The sequence below is a fragment of the Manacus candei genome, unplaced genomic scaffold, assembly GCF_025592945.1.
Source record: "Manacus candei isolate 608988 ecotype Guabito, Panama unplaced genomic scaffold, ASM2559294v1 h1tg000037l, whole genome shotgun sequence".
Taxonomy (NCBI): Eukaryota; Metazoa; Chordata; class Aves; order Passeriformes; family Pipridae; genus Manacus; species Manacus candei.
In genome coordinates this window covers 9,040,284-9,060,725 of record NW_026138085.1, presented here as the reverse complement: position 1 = coordinate 9,060,725, position 20,442 = coordinate 9,040,284, and the positions used below count along the sequence as shown (strand labels likewise).

Here is a 20,442-nt window from a genome sequence, read left to right as displayed (position 1 = left end):
CAAGTGATTTACTGAAGGTGACTAAGGAGTATTTATGGAGTAGCTGCAAGTGGGGCTTGTTTCATACATTTAAATATTTGTCAAACCAGATTATTTATGCAAATCAAAAAACTCACAACTACATTTGTACCCTCATTATAGCACAAGAAGCCTGAAACTTTCTGAAACCTTGTTCCTGTTTCCCATAAGGCAAAAGCTGTGTGTCTCAGGCACAGTAAGGTGTACAGGGCGAGGCAATATCATCATATTTATCATCATAAATACAAGTTCCATATTTTTCTTTTAACTGCAAAACAAATTTGGACTTGATTATGCTTCTGGGTAAGCTTCTCCTCCTTCCCACCACCCTGCAAATGCTGTATTCCAGCTTCCAGTTCAGTATCCAGTGAATTAAAAGCTTTGAATAAACAGGTTTTTCCTGAAAGGATGTTGCTGTATTCTGCCCGAATCATCTTTTATAGTTTCACCAGGGAACAATAAGAAGGAGCTGGAAAAGTTAAGTGGCACATCAGACAGGAGTTTTTTTGGGGAGGGCACAATTCTGGTTTAGTCAAACTTGAACTTTTTAAGTGTTAGAAATGACAGACCTTTATATACATTTCCAGTAACGTGTCTGATTCTATTTTAGCCACAAATTAAGTTTTCTATATATCTTCTAGAAAATACTTCCCATAATATCTTGTGTTCTCACTCTTTATACTGGGCTGCTAAGTCTGCAACTTTCAAAGCAAAATGCTTAATAAGAGTACTCCTTTTAATCTTAGGAAAAGACAAACATAATTCAAATAGCTTCTAACAAAAGCTCTCTTTAAACAGAAACCCTGAGGTCAAAAACACACAGGAGGGCCAAAGCCCAAGTATTAACGTCAGTAGTAAGTTTATAAAACAAGAACAGTGTTAACTTCCACAGCACTTAACTTGTGCATGTCATACCACATTAGAGTGCTGCTAATCCCACAGATCAGTAGCTGTGGGGAACAGCACACAAAACACTAATTACTACACAACTGATGTAGTTATAGAAAAATGGGTGAACAGGTTTAAAAATCCAACTTTAAGTATTTATTCTATTTTCAAATGATAGCTTGAGATTTCTTGGAATAATTGCTGTTGCTAGAATAAAAATGGCATTCTGCAAAACAAATAACCTCTTTTTATGCAACCAGCTCTCGTGAGTTATGAAAAGGTTCCTCAAAACCAACTATTAAAATAAAGGGGCATGGTAAAGAAATTTACTTGCAAAATCTTTTCAAGAGGAAAGTTTAGCAAGTGCATTCAAGAGGTTATTTTTTAATTCCAGTTCCCCGTGAATTTGTTCAATGCACTTATTAAACCAACCCATTTCTGTGGGCAAACAAATGCTGACGTACAGCTCAGAATTCAAACACATTTTGTAATCACGTATGTGTTTTCTCAAACATTCCATATCTGCCTGGGGGAAGAGCAAGTCTCTCTGGCACAGCCCCTGGATGGATTTGGAAGGGGTTATATACCTGGAAACCAGCCACTGTAGAAGAAAGGAAAAAACATTTTGAACAAGTGGATATAATGAACTGCTCTCATGCACAAAATTCTTTGAAATGGGCAGTTATTTTCAAGCCTGATTCCGGGAAGAAACACAAATTATTTTTAAGCATTTTTACAGAACGCTATTGCTTCACTTGCTTGTGTTTTCAGAGACCAATTTAAAAAACATCGTCACACATTGAAGATGAGATCTGGAAACCTGGAAATGCCTATCAAAGCAAGATTTATGCATTGCATAACAGGCAGGATGTTCCACTCATGAGGAAGTGCAAGTACACAGCAAAAGGAAAGCCAAAACAATCTCGAAGGCAGTGCTGCCCTAAAACACAATTACTGAGCACCCAGTTTGTCAGTGCTGCTGGGAGACAAGTAGAAGGAATTATTTTAAAAATCAGTAACTTGGAAAGATGCAATAGTCACAGCCAAAGCATTTTCATGTATTAAATCTCAAGGAAGCCTGTCAAAGCCAAAAGACTCCATTTCTTTTCTTTTTAATTTTAATTCAGGAACCATTTTTTCATTTGGAGACCATTTCCTTTTCAAACGAACACACAAAGAACAATGGCTTTTCTCTTTTCAAAAGACCTTTGAAGGGGGAAGCCTGCCCAGTGGCTAAAGCACAACATCAAAACTTAATTTCATTAACAGATCTGCTAAGTCTTCTCTGACCTTGCTTTCAGTTCCAAGACATTCCTACAGACATGCTACTTCTGAAACATTAGGAGACAGAATTCCAAATGGAAAACACTTAGAACAGAAAGCACAGGGTTTGCATGCAGCCCTCCATACCAAGCACGGCATCATCAAATTGCAAGGTTATCTAAGAGATCACCACAGTATTTTCCTTTCATCTGAACCATTTGGAGCACCCACTTCATCCCAAGAATCGAAGGGCCACGGGCAGAAATGTTTGAAGTAAGCAGGAATTCACATCAGTGGCTTATAGGGATATTATGCAACATCGTCCTCTTCAAAGAGGAAACAAGCATTTACTCCTGGTTACCCTAAGATTCCCATCAAAACAGACAGAATTCTGTGTGTCAGCAAGCTTTGGAGTAGAGACAACCTCTGTGAAAAAAAGAAAGTGATCCCCAAATATTTGCAGTTGCTGGTTTGCATTTTGCCTTCCAAAGAAACTAATTTTCACTAGATTGCAGCAACACTCGTTAATGATTTAAGCAGCAAAACATAAATATTAAATGAAAGGGATAGTTGTATCAAATTACTCCATTATGTTGCTGCAGCAAAGACAGCTTTCAACTATTTCCTAAACAGGAATCTAAGAAGATTCCAGTAACAAAATAGCCTTGTCCAGTACATGATTGCTACCACGTCTAGTACATGAAGGATACTTCATATAAAGATAGATAGATGCATGAACACAAATATATAATATCCTAAAGTCCTTATTCTGCTTTGAGGCAGGCATAGAATCAGCATAATCAAGGAAAAAATAAAAAGACATCAAAGGTCAAATTTTACATCATTTGTTTCCAGCAATTCAAGAATTCAGTGTCCTTTCAACACTCAGCTAAGTGACCAAAGGAGCTAAAGATTTTATAAAAAAAAAAAAAAAGAAAGTTATAAAAAGCAGTTGTCCATGATGGCTTCAAAATTAATCAGCATCTTTCTAGGGCTGCAGTGCTGAAGTCCTGTTTTGCTGCCCTGCCCTTTTCCTCACAGAAGTGACAGTACCGGACTGGAAAGCACTTCACTCCACACTTTCCTTTTCTTGGCACGAAGGAGTGTCAGACTTGGTCTTGACATGTACAGCTTCATCTGAGTGTTTATGTAAACAGACACCACCATGCTACACAAAAATCATTTCTTTACCACGATCAAACTACATGTGTCTGCTATTTTATGTCTGGAACGGCATCCACAAGTCAAGGTTGACTTTGCCAGTTTTCTCTAATTTCCTTGATGCCGATCCAAGCACGTTTCTATCCCTGTGTATATATTTGGGGCTTATACACAGCAGCAAGGACACACTTGATCTCATTCTGTCACTCTGAACATCAGCTACGTGTCAGGGTACAGAGTGAATCAAACCCTGAGCCAAGTCTCGCTGCAGTGAGGCTGAAAAAAGACCAGCTCCAGCTGTGCCCTTTTTCTGATGGTTTCAGTGTAGAAATTCCATATGCTGGATACAGGTTGATTATATTCATTACAAATCCCGACATTAAAATCAATTATTACTATATGCATTCTAAATTTAGGAGGGCTCTACCTGATATTGAACCAGCCAACAGCTCTGCAGTAGAAAAAAGGGCCCTAAAGCAAAGTTACTGCCAGAGCTGCTGTGCTGTCAGCAGGCCCGGCACAGCACCAAAAAACAGAACAGTTTGCAAAGAACCCAACTATCCACAAACCCACAAAGTCATTATTAAATGTATTTCTGTTTCTTTACACCATGAGACATATTATACAGTTTTTATCTTTGAAATTATATTAAAGTAGGTCACCCTGGGTGTCTTGCAGCATGGCCAGAAATACTGCAATCACGTTGAGATTTTTACTTTTGCCCTCATTTGAAGAGCTTGAAAAACAACCCTGGAAATGTAATAGAGCTCTTGGGTTGTTTAATTCACCCTAAAGGAGTTTACAAAAGGCACACACACACATAAAAGCTTGGTTTAACTAGTGGTCAGATGAAAAGAAGAGTACTTCTGGTTTAATTTCTACTGTAAATTAGGTTCAACATTATACAATTCTTTTCAAATTCATAACAAGTCAGCCCCGAAGGAGAGGCTGAACTGCCACTGCCTCCTGCCAGGAGAAGACCATAGCAAAAATATAGGAGACCACCAACTGACACTGGTCCAGATCTAATTTTAGTGATGATTTAATGGCTTGTAACCAGAATTTGCTGCCATTACTGAGGAGAGCAAACTGTACCAATTACCATCCTGTATAAAAAAATCAAAGTTTCAAAAAAAAAAAAAATGCTACACAAACTATGTTGCACTGCAAGTCCATGTGACACTCGAAAACAAAATACACTTTTCTCAGATGTGGTACATTCTTGAGTATTTTAAAAGGCCTCAGATGTTTCATACTCCAACAGGCAACACTTTTTTTTCCTTATTCCTTTTTGTAGATACTTGCTGCTGGTAACTAAATTTCTTCATTGACTATTTCTGTCTGTGTGTTAGTATTAAGCTGAAGGAAAGTGGCTAATACAGGTGGTTGGTAGGCAATAGATATTTATCACCATCACTATTAAAAACCAACATGAATCACAGCTTGGAGGATCATTCCCATTATGACATTTCAAGTTCAATATGTTTTTTTTTTTTAAGTTGCAAGCACAGAAATCCTACAACCAGGCTGTGCTGTTCCAACACACTGCACTTCCCAGAGCATTTTAATGCACTTTGGGGTCATTTTTCCTATGGACAGAACAGAGTGTGCTCACCTGAAAGGGAAAAATGTTGTCAGCTCTGTTCAAACTGTCTTCCATCCACGATTTTGGAGCGAAGGCCGAGCTGGGCCGGGCGTACTTCTGCAGCTGGATATGATTACTTGCAAAATTCTTCTTTAAGGGCGAGATGGAGTTCAAGGGTGTTATCCCTCCGTTCAGTCCCCGGCGGTGGTCTCGACCTTGGGACCCTCCCCACCCACCGTATCCGCCGCCGCCGGGGCTCCATGAGGATGGTGTGGGAGAAGGGCTTTGGTAGCTGCTCCATGGAGAAGGTGGCTTGTTAAGATTATTAGCCAAATGAGGCAACTGATTAAAAGCAGCATTTCTGTGTGTGAATGGAGGTGGGTGAGGACTTGCAGGAGACCTCCTCTGTTGCTGATGCTGATTGTGATGATGCTGAAAATGGGGGTGATGAGGGTGGTGCTGAGAGAGGGGTCCGATCTGGGGGGAAAAGCTACCACCAAAGCCAGGGCTGACGTGATGTGGAAAATTCTGAAACAGCAGAGCACCATTATTAGCTGAGGCAGTAGGGACCCCTCCCTGATGGAAAAAACTTGCATCTTCATTGATTATTGTAGAAGAAGAAGGAGGAATAGCTGCAGACCAGTTACTAAAACCAGTCAGAGAAGATGCAGTGGATGTCAAGGGCTGTGTTGAAGTACCGAGCCCCGAAGCCTCTTGATAATCAAATCCTGTTAACACCGGCGATTCTATTCTGATTTTCTCCTTTCCATTGCCATTCTCTGAAGAATTATCACCCTGATTTTCTTCAGTTTTAGCTTTCTCGGGTTCAGAGAGCATGCCTGCTTCCTGACTTTGACCAGGGGAAAGCTGCTGTTTTTCTAGGGACTCTTGCTTTTCCTGTTGCTGAGTTTTAGATTTTTCTGACCCCAGAATCTCATCCTGAATATTATGGGCAGCTGGAGCAGGAAAGAGCCAAGCTGACCCAGCACTACTGCCATTGGCAGCTGTGTTATTATTTATAAAAGCAGCAGGGCTGGGGGTTGCATTTTGATGATGGTGTGGAGGCTGCAGATGTGGATGAAATCTGACTGGAAAAGCTGACTTATTTCCAGTGTTGTTTTGCACTAACACTCCAAACCCGTAATCCCCCATTTATTATATTTAGGGTTTGAATCCTCCCTGTAAGAACAAGTTGATGTTTAGTGTTTAGCTTGTCCTCTTCTGAGGCAAGATTAGCAAGTATCCTGTTTTTCACTAGATATTCCAGTTTCTCCCTCCACGCTATTTGTTTCAGATTTGGATAAAGATGTTTTATCTTTTGCAAAAGATAGATTTCTTCAACTATTTCAATGTGTCAATTTGTGTCCGTTTCCTTCCTTTGGGCAGAAGGAAGGGAAAAATAAATCTTTGGTTCACAAAATAAGAGGTTTCCTTTTTCGAAAGGAAATGCACAGCAATGAGAGAAAAAGCTTCTGGCGAATAAGGATAAAGAGATTCTAACTATGCTGTTTTTTTCCTCCTCAGCAGCCTTGACTCGCCCATAAATGAGTTAAGAGGGAAGAAAAAAAATACAATGACGTCTGGTCCCTCAACCCCTTGGCAGCAAAAAATAGATTTAAATCTGGAATAATTTAATACATCTCTATAATCTAATATATATTTGTGTCCTGTTTAAAAAGAGTCTTTGCTGTGGACAAGGGAAAAATTTACCTCAGGATCTCAGCATTCAGAGGGTGAAAAGGGTAAGTGAGTTGCAGAAGAGGCTTTTCCCCCGTGCTGCTGGGTTTAACCTATTATATTTAGCAATAATATACACCGTGTGTGTGTATGTGTGTGTGTGTGTGGTTGTTTAAAGGGGTAAGATCTTATCTCAGGAAATCAGTATTCTATGTGTGCTGGGTGGGGAGTGAGTTGTGCAGAAGGGTGGATTCTTGATGCTGCTCCTTCTGGGCTGGGTTTCAGAGCTCGCCAGACTCGCTTCTTATTTATGATCCAATATTCGCGTGTCCTTCATAAGAGTCCTGGCTGTCCGAGGAGGGAGGTTTTCATCTCAGAAATCAGCATTCACCGTTCGGGGAAGGGAAGGGAGGGGACAGCGCAGGAGGAAGGGGAAGGAGGTTTCTCTCGCTCTCTGCTGCCGGGAGGGTGTTTTGTGGTGCGGGGCTCGCCTCCTTCCCCGGGAATCGCGGCTTTCCCGCAGCCCAGCGAGCCCCTGGAGACGCGCTCCCTCCTCAGGCTCTCGGCGTCCAGCGGGGCCGGGCCGTGGGTGCCCCGCGTGTCCCCCCGCCCTCGCTCGAGCCGGGGGAGGCAGGAGGGGTTTTACCTCAGCAGCGCAGCAGCCTCCGGCAGGGAGGGGAAGGCGCGACCGGCCGGGCTCCTCTCTCCCCCATGGAAGGTGTTTAAGCGGCTCTCCCGGATCGCCCGGCGGGGTCGGGGCGGGCTCTGTGTCGGGGCGCAGCGCTCGGGGCTCCGGCGGCGGCTGCTCGGGGCGCTCGCTGCCCTGCGGCTGCTCGGCTCGGCTGCGGGCGGGCCGTGCCCCTCATCGACCGGCCGCACCGGGGGGGGGGGGGTTCTCCGCGGGGACGCTGCTGCGAAGATCTGCAAGGACCAGGAGATCGACAGCCTTCGGTAGCCGGCGACGTGTCCCCGGCGCGGAGCCTCCGCTGCCACCGCCTCGTTTCGCGTCTTTTTTTCCGTGTGTTTGCTGCCGCCTCCCCCGCCCCCCACCCCCCCGGCGTCCGCCGCAGCCGGTGCCTCGCTGGTCCCCGCGCGGCCGCTGCCCAGCCCGTGCCGCCTGGACCGAGCGGCCGCACCAAATGACAACCAGCTGGCGGGGGCCGCGCGGCGCTTCCGGGGCGGTGGCGGCCGCGCCCCCGGCCCGCCCCCGGCCCCGGCTCCGCCCGCCCGGGGTCCGCTGCGCGCCGCCATGTTTGGTAAGGGCAGGAACACCCCGGCTGGGGCGGCCGCCCCGGCGCTCGGCGCGCTCGCCCGCAGCGCGGCCGCCATGTTGAGTGTGGGCAAGAGGTCAGGCGGATGCCGGTGGGGCCGCCATCTTGGAGTGAGGAGCGCGGCGCCCGCCATGTTTGTGCAGGGCAGGGCGTCACCTGTCACCGCGCTGACAGTGTGTCTGTGGTGTGATACAGAGGGGTCTGGGTTGGAAAGGGGCATTAAAGGTCATCCGATTCCACCCCCTGCCATGGGCAGGGACACCTGCAACCAGACCAGGTTGCTCAGAGCCCCATCCAACCTGGTCTTGTAACACTTCCAGGGGTAGGGCACCCACAGCTTCCCTGGGCGACCTGTGCTAGAGCCTGAACACTCTCACTGGGAAGAATTTGTCCCTATATCCAACCTAAATTTTCCCTTTTCAGAGGGAATGGCCATTCCCCTTTGTCCTGTCACTCCAGTCCTTGATGGAGAGTCCCTCCCCAGTTTCTTCGTAGCCCTATCAGATACTGGAGGGGGCTGTGAGGTCTCCTCACAACCTTTTCTTCTCCAGCCTGAACAATCCCAATTCTCTCAGCCTTTCCTCATAGCAGAGCTGCTCCATCCCTCTGATCATCTCAGTGCCTCCTCTGGACTCACTCCAATCCCGTGTCTCAGCTGGGTCCCCTGAGCTGGAGGCAGCTCTGCAGGGGGGTCTCACCTGAGCAGGGCAGAGGGGCAGGATCCCCTCCCCTGCTGCCCACGCTGTGGGATCAGCCCAGGACACACCCAAGTCCTTCTCTTCAGGGCTGCTCTCAGTCTCATGGCTAATATCTACAACTGAATACTCCATGAAAGGCTGCCTTTTTGTAACATCCTTCAGCACCCCTGGACTGCATCCCCTGCAATGGCTTGGGTTGGAAGGGACCCTAAAGCCCATCTTGTTCCATCTACTGCAGGTCCAGTTTATACAAGAGTTCGTTTTGGGGATGGGCACTCTTTTTGCACATTTGCAAATTAAAATATGCTAATAAAAATATAGTTCAAAATAAGTAACAAGATCTAGTGAAATTAAAATAACTATATGTAGATACATCAGTAGGAAAAATCAACTGTAAAAGGAAACATGCAGAAACTTTCCCTCAGTAGTTTTCATTTAGTAGTGAGGTGTCCATTACTACTTACTCCAAGACTTTTCTGCCCACTCAGTCATCTCATTGTAGGTTTGGATGATGCGTCTTTTTTTTTTTGCATCTTTTACCAAACCAAGTATTTCCCAACAATTTTATTAAATAAGCTTTTTGTTTGCAATCATAGATACCTTGTTTCATTGTGTGAAAACGGACTTGTTTACATATGGTGAAAACATCATTGTGAAAATATAATTACTGGGTTATAATTTCCCCTTTTGTTTACTGCTTGCAACCTATGTGAGCCCATCTGATACTAAGTATTATTTTCTCTGTATTTTTCTAGTCATACTGTTATTATCATAATTATCATCAGATTCAGGGTTAACAGACACTTCTGTCAGGATGCCATGAACTTGGCTCTAGCAGCAGATTGCTATTCCATGAATAGTTTGGGAAAGACTGAGGAGATGGCCTTAATTTAATTTCAGGCACACCCTTGCAATGCATTAGGGTAGATGCAGATCCACTAGAGTGATACGAGCAGAACAACTTCCAAAATCTGCCTGTAATCACTTCGCTTGACAAACATGGTTTGCTCAAACCATGGGAGGTTTCTTAACAGCCAACGCTGGGATGGTATCACTGCCCAGCAGCATTTGTGTCAATTTATTCAACCTCGGAGAAAAAGTGCCTGAACAGTGCGCAGGGATTGCAGCCACCATAATAGTTACACAGAAGAAAGTGAGAACTGTCTATAAATAAGACAACCTGTGAGGGAGTTGCCACTTTGGTGGCTGGATGATGTAACGAGCATCTCAAAGAATGCAAAGCATGACAGTGTCATAGAATCACAGAATGGTTTAGGTTGGAAAGGACCTTAAAGATCATCTCATTCCAGTCACCTGCCATGGGCAGGGACACCTTCCACTAGACCAGGTTGCTCCAATTTTTTTAATCACTCAAACCATGAGCTTGAGCCCTTGTAGAGTCAAATTAACCCTTTATCACATAGTGAGTTACACACTGATTTTCCTGTAGCTTATGCCTTGACCTAACTTTTGGATGAAACTTGAAACATGAGATACAAATAATTAGAAAACCCCAAATCCTTGGGCATCGAAGTAATGTGAATTTAGCTAATTTAGAAATTTAATCTTAAATTTCTCTTTACCACAACAATAAATATCCAAGACTATTTTTCAGTGAGAAGGAAAGGGCAGAGTTTTCTCAGTAGCATTTACTTACACACAGTGGTGAGATTCATGCCCAGATTTGCTGCCACATCTACTGAGTAGGTCCCTACAGCTCAGTCCTGATGTATCCAACGCTTTTCACCTGAGAGAGGTTTCAGACTGAATGACACTTGAAGTGCTTTAAATCATCATGGTACCTTCCACTAATCACTACCAGCATTTAATGGATTCATTCCTGGAAGCACTTCAACTCTTCTGGGTACCGTAGAGGAGAGGATTCCTCTGGCCACTCCAGCTGACATCATTAGGCAGCTTTAGCTGATGACTGCCAATGGCTCTGTGCACTAAGCAGGCTCCCCCAGAATCAATCTCCAGGGTCACAAAACCCTTAACAACCTCTTCACTGTGAGACTAATCACAAGTGGGAACATATTGCTCTCCTCTGAGGATTAGATTTCTTAGCCTGCTTTTATTCTGACAATATCACCATAACACATCATGCAATAAGTTCTTGACTGTGGCTCAGGTCACAGGAAAGATTGAGGATGGCTGAACTGGTGTAGAAAAATCTGTGTGTTCACTTTTGCTCAGTCAGAAATAATCTTGAGATCTGTGATTTGCTCAGGTCTGGTGCAGGGCCTGCTCTGTCTTTCAGTGTTACATACAGTGAAACACAGCAAAGGGGAACGTCTTCAATCTTGTCAGGTGTGCTGCATAGTCTTGGTAAGGTCATATGCCCCATGAGATGTGGAATTGCTAATGATAATTTAACAGATTGGCTCACAGATAAACTAAACCTGAAAGCAAATGGAATCCCCAAGAAGCCTTTCCAGCTCAGTCACACGACTCATCCTGGGAGAATCTAGGAGAGCAGATGTGCCCTTTGTGATAACACTCTGAATGTTATCAAATCAAGGTCCTATTGAGCTAAGAAGTGAAAGGACTTGCAGAGCTGAGAAGGAACTCCTTATGGAAATGCCTTGCCAGCAACCCTCTTTTTTTTTTTTTTTTAAATCAAAGTACTGTCAGCTCTCATGCATCTGCTGATTGCAGCTGTCACAGTGTCATCCAGAGAGAAAGGTGAGCCCTCGGTGACTCAACACATGAACGTCAAACATTAGCACTGCACACACTGGAGGAACATCACATTGATGCACCTGTTTTGCACTGTTGGTGGGGAAACTGATAATTCAAGTCTCAGTTAACTGCTGTGCAGTTAAAGTCACGCCTTAAAAAAAAGGGAGCAGAAAGAGGATAAGAATCTCTTTTATAGGGGCAGCATTATCAGCTGTATCTTATTTATCAAAAACTGTAACTGCTGTTTTCTTGAATGTCAAAAGGCCTATTAGGATGTTCTGATCTCCGGTTTTATACTAAAAATCGTTGCTGTATCTTGCCCACACAGTGGTCTATGGCATATTAACACAGTTTAGTAAATCAAATTTAAATTCAAAATTAACACTATACTTACAGCACAGGGACTTGAGGAAGAGTGCAGTGAGATATGCTGAAATTCAAAGGGATCATTTATGGGATTATTAGTCACTTAGATGTTCCTCTACATTACTTTAGGTCTAGTGTATCACAGAAGACACAGGACTTGCTCACAGTTAGTGGTAATAAAAGCAGCCAACAGATCTGAAAAGCTGCATCAACATTTTATCCTAAACAATTGCTCCAGGAAGGCTGAGCTAAAAACTTCAGGCAAGCTGTCAGTAGCTAATATTAGCCTACACATACAGAAAAATTTTTAATTTCAGAGCAATTTTCAAAGACTGCAGAAAATGTTCTCTAGGCTGCAGAGAAAATCCGACAGTTCGGTTTTGTGCTGATGCAGCTGCAACTGCTGTTTGCTAGATCATATCTCAGCTTGGTCATTGCAATATCAAAGTATGATTTTATAAACCTTTTAACTCTTGTGTAAAACACACTATACATGCTAATGGCTTCATTTGACTAAGCTGGCTTCGTCATTTTGCTGCAGCTGGGTGAAGGTACTATATATTGATATACCCTCATATGTTAAGCAACCCCTTAATGGAATACATTGCCTTGGAGTCTTTAGTCTTTATGAAAAAACCCTTATCACTGCCCAGAGAACTATTTTGTGTGCAGTAATTATGTAATATTAATGAACAGTATTACATACAATTTTTTTCTAGCCCTATTCTTTGTATGGAATGTACTTCAGAATGACCTGACACTGCAAAAATGCCTCTAGCTTCCATGGCTCATGTAAAATACAATAAATACATAAATAATTTAGAAGAGGAAATAGGTGGTGTTGCAAAGGCAGTGGCATTCTTACCACTGTGCTTCAAAATCTGCTGATGTGACCTTTGCAAACCCATTTTTCTTTTTCCATTTAAGGATACTGCTTCCTCAAGATGGACAAAAGAAATTCCACACAAACACGGAGTTTTAAAAGGCCAGTTTGAAGGCTCACTTTATAATTTTCTTTCTGAAACTGCAGAAGGAAAAAAGCACACGGGGAGGTATTTGCCTGCCCACCGTAGCCTTTCACAGAAAGCCTGGCATATCTCTGTGCTGGGATGGGATTCCTGGAGCTAGAAGTTCCTAAATTTTGAGCCAGGGTGCTCAAAATCTGAGAGGCTGAACCTGAACCCAGTGGATGAGCCATCCTCAGATGTGCCAGGACAGCCTGTCCAGGGGCACCACCCATTGTCCCAAAGGCATCTGGAAAGCAATGGCCACTCAGTGGTCTTCAGTGAAAGAGGCCTTTTATGCTATGGAGACTTAGCTTCTCAATCTCTTGGGGTTCAGGAAGTTTTTCCCACTTTGAAGATAAATAACTGCTTATTTAATTCCTGTTAATAAAGGAGGAATACTGGGCTGTTGCAGGGGGCAATTAGTCAGGGCTTGCAAAGTACGCTTGGTGCCGAGCATAATTTTTACTGCAACTCGGTGACACCTTCATTTCTCAAAGTAAGATTTCATAGCCCGTTCATTTGCAAAGTGGGCTAGTGCCTTTGGGTATTTGGGAAGGGCAAAAAGACAAATTGAAAAGCATCAAATCATTTAATTTGAAAGTGCATTAAGCACACGCCTTCCAATTTTCTGACTAAAATGTTCGTTGGCTTTTTCCAAAGAGGTTTGTATTCAGGGCACAGAAATAGTTTATGGATTTTAGATTCCTGAAATACTTAACAATGCTATTAAGGGGAGAAAAACACTGGCTTCTTGTCCTAAAAAAAAAAAACAGATTCACGTGCAAAGTGTTAATGAGCCCAAGTGACAGCTTAAGGATAAATATAGCATAACCCTCAGCCCCCAAAGTTAGCTAATCAAACATTTTCTAGAACGGAATTTCTGAGAAGTGTGGAATATATAATAGAAAAAGCAAAGCTAACAATATTAAGAGTCCAATTCAGAGTGACCAAAATGAGGTAGGTCTTTTTTTTCCACTTGGGAGCCACAGTACCCCCAGCACCTGGAGCAGTTGGATCCTTTTGGAGCATTGCTTGATGGAATCTGTAGTCTCCAGGCTGCATCTCCATTATTAATAAGGAGAGCAGTGGCAATCTGCTCCATTTTAGGTAAATTAAGTGCAGCTCTTTGGCTCCTGGCACATTCCCAGCGCGGCTTTGAGATGAGTATAATTCCACAAAATCCACAGAATTCAGAGCCCAAGTCTGCTACTGTTCCCCCTTCCCGTGCCTTGCAGATAATGGGGAGTCCTCTGTTGGGGTCTTTGCAGGGAAGAGAGATTTTGTGCATCTGCTTAATGAATATTGGGTTTCAGTGTGCTGAGGGAACAAATTCAGAAGAGACTTCCAGTTTTTCCTTTGAGTTCCACACCTGATGGCTTCCATGTCATATTTCCACTGGCAAGGGAGGGGGGAATGTTGCATATTCCATGTTCCCCTCCTTCTGCCTTGCAGGGTGAAAGAGGGTGTGTTTCCATCGGCAGAGTAGAATGAACTCATGCTTTCCAGTTTTTCCCCATGTTAGGAAATAGGTCCTGTCTCATTACTGGTGACAGCACATATTGGTAGGTCATAGAGCAAAGGGAGAGCCTTGCGTAGAACAGCTGGGGCCCAGAGCCAGAAATCTCATTAAAGTAAGCTGCTGCTATTTCCAGCCTGTAATAGAGCTTTGGAGCTTGATTATATTCAGTGAAAGCAGGTCATTACAAACACAGTGCTTTTTGCATATTATCTAAATTGAAATAATAATATGTTCTCTCCTTTCATGTGCTGTATTGATAAATCCCAACTTATGAATGAAACATGTTGATTAGTTAGTTAAAAATAATTAGTTCCATATTATGCCTCCAAGTTTAAGGCTTGATTAGTGCAAACAAATAACTTTTCTAGATAATAAGTCATTTACAGAGTATTCTCTTAAGTGGAGCACACAGGCATAAAAATAATCTGCAGCAATAAATTGTGTTATTTGTTCTCTCTTTTCTCTTTGACTTGAAATATAACAGTACTTTTAGAACTTGAGAGACAGAATATTTATATCTATATGCAGATTCTGATCTCAACAGCAACTGCCGCAGTGCATCTCTGGCGTTATTTGATTGAGGTGGCAGTGAACCAGGTAAGAATGTGACCCACAAGTGTTCTTTGATTCAGTCTTTCTGGCCACATAGCCCAAAAAGAGGAACAATCGTTTCTTACAGTGACTGAGAATATTGCTCTGTTTAGCTTTTTGTTATTTATCTTGCGTTTAAATATCCTGATATTTGCATCAGAACTGAGCTAATGAGTGGTTTTCCTTAGCAGTGGAAGTTCTTTTGAAGGAAAACAAAACCCTGCATGAACATTTTTTTCTAGTCATCGGTTCACGGAATCCAGAACTATTCAACAATCTCCATAAGCCCAATCCTGAATATGAACATTTTCCTGAACCAGGGCTTAAGGCAGTCATATGGACAAAGATTTTTTTTTTTAGCTCCCATAGGGTTCTTACGCAGGCAAAAGATGGTTCCAAAACTGTGTACAGGAGACATCCCTTAAAGAAAGGTTATACATTGATAGGATTATGGGGTATACACTGTAATAAAATTAAATAACATCCTGGTAAAAAGCCTCGACTCTGTAGATACTGTCTCTGCTGGTGCTCCCACCTACAGAGCCTCTCTCTCTGATGGAAAGTTATGGCTCTCAATTATCACTGTGAAAATCCAGCCCTATTTTGGGAGTGCTTATAACTTGTAGCAGTCATCGAAGTGTGGGAGTTTGACGGCGTTGTTGGAGAATAACAGCCTTGGTGTTTGGGCGCTGAAGCATGACAACCCTGGATGAGGCAAAAAGACGCTTTTGAAAGCATTTTTATAAAACTCTTTTCCTTCCCGGTTGACAGGAAAACTTGCAAAGACTAGGAAGAGAAGCAGACTGCCAGGAAGGGAACTAATTTGATAGCAGGAGTTGTGGATGGACACTTGTCCACCACTGACTGAAACCACCAACTTTCCACCTATATATAACCACCAAACAGCCAGGAACTATAAATGCCTAAATCTCTACTCTTTTGTGAAAGAACTGAGGTGACTTACTGGTTAAAAACTCTTCAGTCCTTCCCAGTCCTCTCAAAGGGCACTTACTGAGAAATGGTAATGGTTTACAGTCTCAGAGTGCTTTTAAAGCATTCAATGTCAGAAAAAATGGCATTAACCCACTCTCCTCCCCATATTCTGGACCTGTTTCTCGATGCTAATCAGGAGTAATTTCACTGAAGTGAAGGGAGTTATACAAGACCTGTGTAAAAGTGGAATCAGATCCATGTATCATACATTTAAGATTCCTGGCAAAATATGCTGTATTTACTTGAGGAAATTAAAACATTTCAGAGTTTGGATGATTTAAGGGCTATGTTCTTACTTCCTAGAAATTAGAACAGTACCTCATGTAATCAATAAGTGTATAAAACTGTCTAAAATGCAAGCATTGCAGAGGTCAGGAGTGGAAAAAACACAGCTGAAATCACTTTACATGATATACTGGAAAAGCAACATTATTTTTGCCAATAGCTCTGAGAAGCCATTGCAAAAGGCAAGAAACTGATTTAATGGTATGGCAAACAGCATTTGTTTAATAAAGTCAATTTTTGCCACTTCCATGGCAAATAAAACACAAAATTAGACTGCTCAGTTGGCTCCAACCTCCCTTGAACTTTAAGAAATTCAGGGAAACAAGCTCTTGGGTTGGACCCGTCTGTGTTGGAAACTCCACACTGCAGTCATACCACACTATCAGTATTATTTTTACATCAAATCACAAGTACCAGGCAGTGGGGGGTGTATTATGTCCTCAACAGTCTGGAATAGAAATTCCTCAGTTACACATGAAACCTCTCCAGTGTCTTCTACAAGAAGTGTCTCCATTAAGACTAATGAAGTGCTGATTCTGCACGAGAGATGCTGCAGATCCTCCAGCAGAGCTGTAGGAGAGAAATGGGCTCTTAAACACGTAGGGAGTCACTCAGCTTCCACCCTTGAATCTGAAAGAGCTGCTTGAGGAGTTTTCCTAGAATCATAGAATATCCTAGTTGGATGGGACCCACAAGAATCATCCAATCCAACTTGTGGCTCTGCACAGGACACCCCAACAATCCCACCATGTACCTGAGAGTGTTGTCCAAATGTTCCTTGAGCTCTGGCAGGTTTGGGGCTGTGACCACTACCCTGGGGAGCCTGTTCAGTGGCCAACCACCCTCTAGGGAAAAAACCTTTTCCTAATATCCAACCTAACCCTCCCCTGAATCAGCTTGGCCCCTCGAGTCCTGTCACTGGTCACAGAGAGCAGAGATCGGTGCTGCCCCTCTGCTGCCCCTCGTGAGGAAATCGTGGGTTTGATGAAACTTGGAGGTGAGCAAGAAATTGAAGGAGGAAATATCCTGGACTTTGAAAGCATAAATAAGCTGCACAGTTTTCTGACTTGTAATAACTCACTGTATCAGCTCCTGGGTTACTGCAGGGGTACAAGGAAGCTGCTAGAAAGAGGAACGAACAGTCCTCTGTGCTGCCCCTTCCCCCTGCCCTACAATGCTCCAAGGCTTGCGATGTTTGGCCAAAGAGTGGCGAAACCCCAGAGCAACTTTGGACAACACATGCTGGTGATCCTGAGTCATTGGCTAATGTTAAAGGCAGACCTGCAGTCAGATGTGCTGTGTGAAACAGGGACTTTGCCATCAGTAAAACTGCCCTCTGGTTTATGCCTGATCTGAATTTTGCATCACATGTGCTCCTAAAGACATTAAAAGAAATTTCTGTGAACATCCTGTGAGGGGAATTGACCCCTGCAGAGTCAGCCTCGGTTTTGAATGGGTTGGCTTTTTTGGCTTGTCACATCTTCCTAGTCTCTAAACCTCTGCCTTTGTATTATAATATGTTGGACCGTAAATATCTGTAATGGAATGGATTACATCAGCTACCTTAGTGCTGCCAATCTCAATATTAAACTCTGCAGCAGCAAGGAGCCCTGCCCAAAGGACTATGACAAGTATTCAACTCCATTTATATTAGAATACAAAGTACAGAATAAACCTATATAGTTTCTGGCAGCTGATGCTACATGTCAGATAAGAATGGCACAGGGGAGAACAGTGCCAGAGCATTGAAGTTCCTTCTTAGATTAAGAGCTGAGGATACTTGATACATGCCTTTCCTGAATGTGCTGTAGGTTAGTAATTTTTTTTTATCTTTTAAATAGTAAATCCCCAATACCCAAGCAAAACCAAAAGGTAGTTTTGTTTATTTCTGCACCCACTGACTCTGTTAAGGCTGTACTGGCTGCAACAAGGGATAGAGAGAGATCTGGTTAGATTTTAATGTATTTTCACCTCATTTCAGATACTCAAATGACACTGGTTAAAATGCTCAAAAATATGTTCAACATTTCCTTGCAGTTTCTGTTTACTCAATCAGCTGCACATTGACTGTACTGTCCTCACTACAGTTTCAAGTTTGCTTGAGGTTGTTTGGGCCAAATAAAATCCCATTGCTATGAGTGAAGCCAACATTAGGTTCCAGGGAGCTTGACCAGAGCTCTTGTCCCCATGTTAGACTGTTCATCAGAACTTTTTTCTTTTCCAGCCTTCATTGTGAATATTCTTGGAAGAGACTGCTCAAAGATTGAGGTAGCAAGTGTAAAATAGTTAGACTCAGTGGAACACAGCTTCTAAAATGTGGGAGACATGATTCAGCATTTCAGCTTTTCAGCATTAATGATTTATTGTTTATTTTTTTGAAGATTTTCAAGGGAAAAACTGTACTGACTTCTCTGCATGGGACTTAGAGATTCTGTAACTGGAAAGATAAAGAAGTTGGCAAGAACTTGCTTTATCTACCATGCTGTTCTCTGACTGCTTCTAGCCCCACAGAGATGGCTTCATTCCATTAGTACTTACTGCATATAAATTGCAAACAGCATGTTAAGATGCTCTGAGGAAAAAAGCAATAAACCCACAGAATATATGAATGCTCAAAAATTGTATTGCTGTTGTAGGAATATGGAACCAGATCCTTGGGTCCTGTGCCTTTATTTCAGCAAAGGAGCTGGCCTATTGTTTCTATTTAAAATTGGTTGCCATGGTGGTATCATCCGGGCTTTCACCCTGATGAAAATTGTTTGCATCTGTGACGCAGAAGCGCTGGCAACCCAGTGTTTGCATCTACCTCCAACACAGGGGTAACTGTGGAAATGGAACCTGACACTTCACCTGTGCAGAGTAAATAGGTTCCTCAAACATCCATGTACTGTTAAAACTGTGTGGAAGTGGAAAAACTGGTGGTTTGATCTTCTGCAGCTCCTGAGGCTACAGAGACCTCAAAGTGGAAGTGTTGAAGTGAAATGCCATGGCCAGGCTGACCTTTCCCCTGGGCGTGACGCTGGTGCACAGTTTTGATTTTGCAGCACCACCTGAAATTTCTGGGAAGTTACAGGTCTCACGTTTTTAAAGTGATGGGAAGCCCTGCTTGACATTCAGATCTGCTGATACAAGAGTCTCTCTCTTCCATTTTCTAAAGAGCCTCGATCATTAGCCTCCTTATGTCACAGGCAGCTACTGATCCCATTAATTAGGTGAATGGCAGCCACCAGGACACTCAGAAATGTCTAGGAACAAAATAATAGATTAAAAAAGAAACTCTTCATATATGTTTATCTTAGGTGGCAGTTCAACTTCTGACCCAAACTTGCCATGGGCTTAGGTTTAGGGTAGCAGAATCTCACGAGAGCCCTCCAAAACTTCCCCCTGCTCCCCACTTGGTGCTGATCCTGTAGGGCACATTCACAGAAACAAACCCCAGACAGTCCTGGGTCTCAAAGGCACTTTTAGGCTTAAAGCTTTCTCTTTAATTAAAAAAGTTCTTTTGGAATACTAAACCTCCTACAAGGAACAGATGGGGTTAATGCTCCTCCCTGCATTAGCTGTCAGCACTATACTGTGAACAAAACAGCAGCAGATTTACTAGCTAGAGTAGTGCTTGTTAAATTGAATTACATCTGGAACATTAGTATCAATCCCTTCCCTTTACCTTTATTGGGAAATCCTCCTTTCCAGCATGAGTGATAAGTGGGGGAGGAGGAACTCAGGAGCAGCTGTGAACAATGAACAAGGACCAAATGTTATCAGCAGGAAAGAAAACCTGGTAGTGCCAACTGCACAATGGCAGCTCTCCCTGTGCAGAGCAGGGTCGGCCTGGGGTGCCAGCTCTGTATTCCCTTCTAGTTTGCAGATGAAACAGCCAGGCAGTCTCCTGTCTGTCTTTCCAGCATGGATATTGTATTTCAGCTGATGTGCCTGCAATGCTGATTTTGCTGAGCTGGAAGAGAAAGATCTGCAGTGTAAGAAATTACTGAAGGCAAGCAAGAACCTCGTTGTCTTTTGGCGATGTCAGTGCGACCCTTATCAATAATTGAACAGCTTTTCCAGGAACACAATCGAGAGAGACCAGAGTCTGTGCTACCACCCTGCTGCTTCAGTCAACTGTTCCAGGAAAGGCTGTTCTCCAGAGGCAATATTGTGCTGTTCCTTTATTCCACAGGCTCACAATATCAGAGCTGAGGCAGTGGTCCATCTGATACATCACTTCCCACCCACCCTCTCATACTTAAAAGCATCACAGGCTCGAAATAGGGACCATTTTAAAAGGGACTGCCCTGTCTGCTGCAGCCTGGAGCCCAGTGGGGTGTTTGGAGAGAGCTGAGGGTCTTTCACAGTCCCCTGAACCTTCAGTGTTGACTTTTCCATTGGAAAGAGGAAAGCTGCAGGTCAGAGCTTCACTCCATTGCTATCACAAGGACTT

General features: G+C 43.2%; 1 protein-coding gene and 1 long non-coding RNA gene across 2 annotated transcripts in view; one reads left to right on the top strand and one right to left on the bottom strand.

Annotated features, from left to right (window-relative positions):
• CPEB4 (cytoplasmic polyadenylation element binding protein 4) overlaps nt 1-7,736 on the bottom strand; it is a 42,511-nt gene extending 34,775 nt beyond the window's left edge. The window contains exon 1 of the mRNA XM_051793562.1: nt 4,946-7,736. Coding sequence (XP_051649522.1) covers nt 4,946-6,067 — 1,122 coding nt within the window. The 5' untranslated portion in view covers nt 6,068-7,736. The remainder of the gene's footprint in view (nt 1-4,945) is intronic.
• Nucleotides 1-20,442, top strand: part of LOC127473698 (uncharacterized) — a 901,041-nt gene that overhangs the window by 17,542 nt on the left and 863,057 nt on the right. The gene's annotated exons all lie outside the window — the stretch shown is intronic.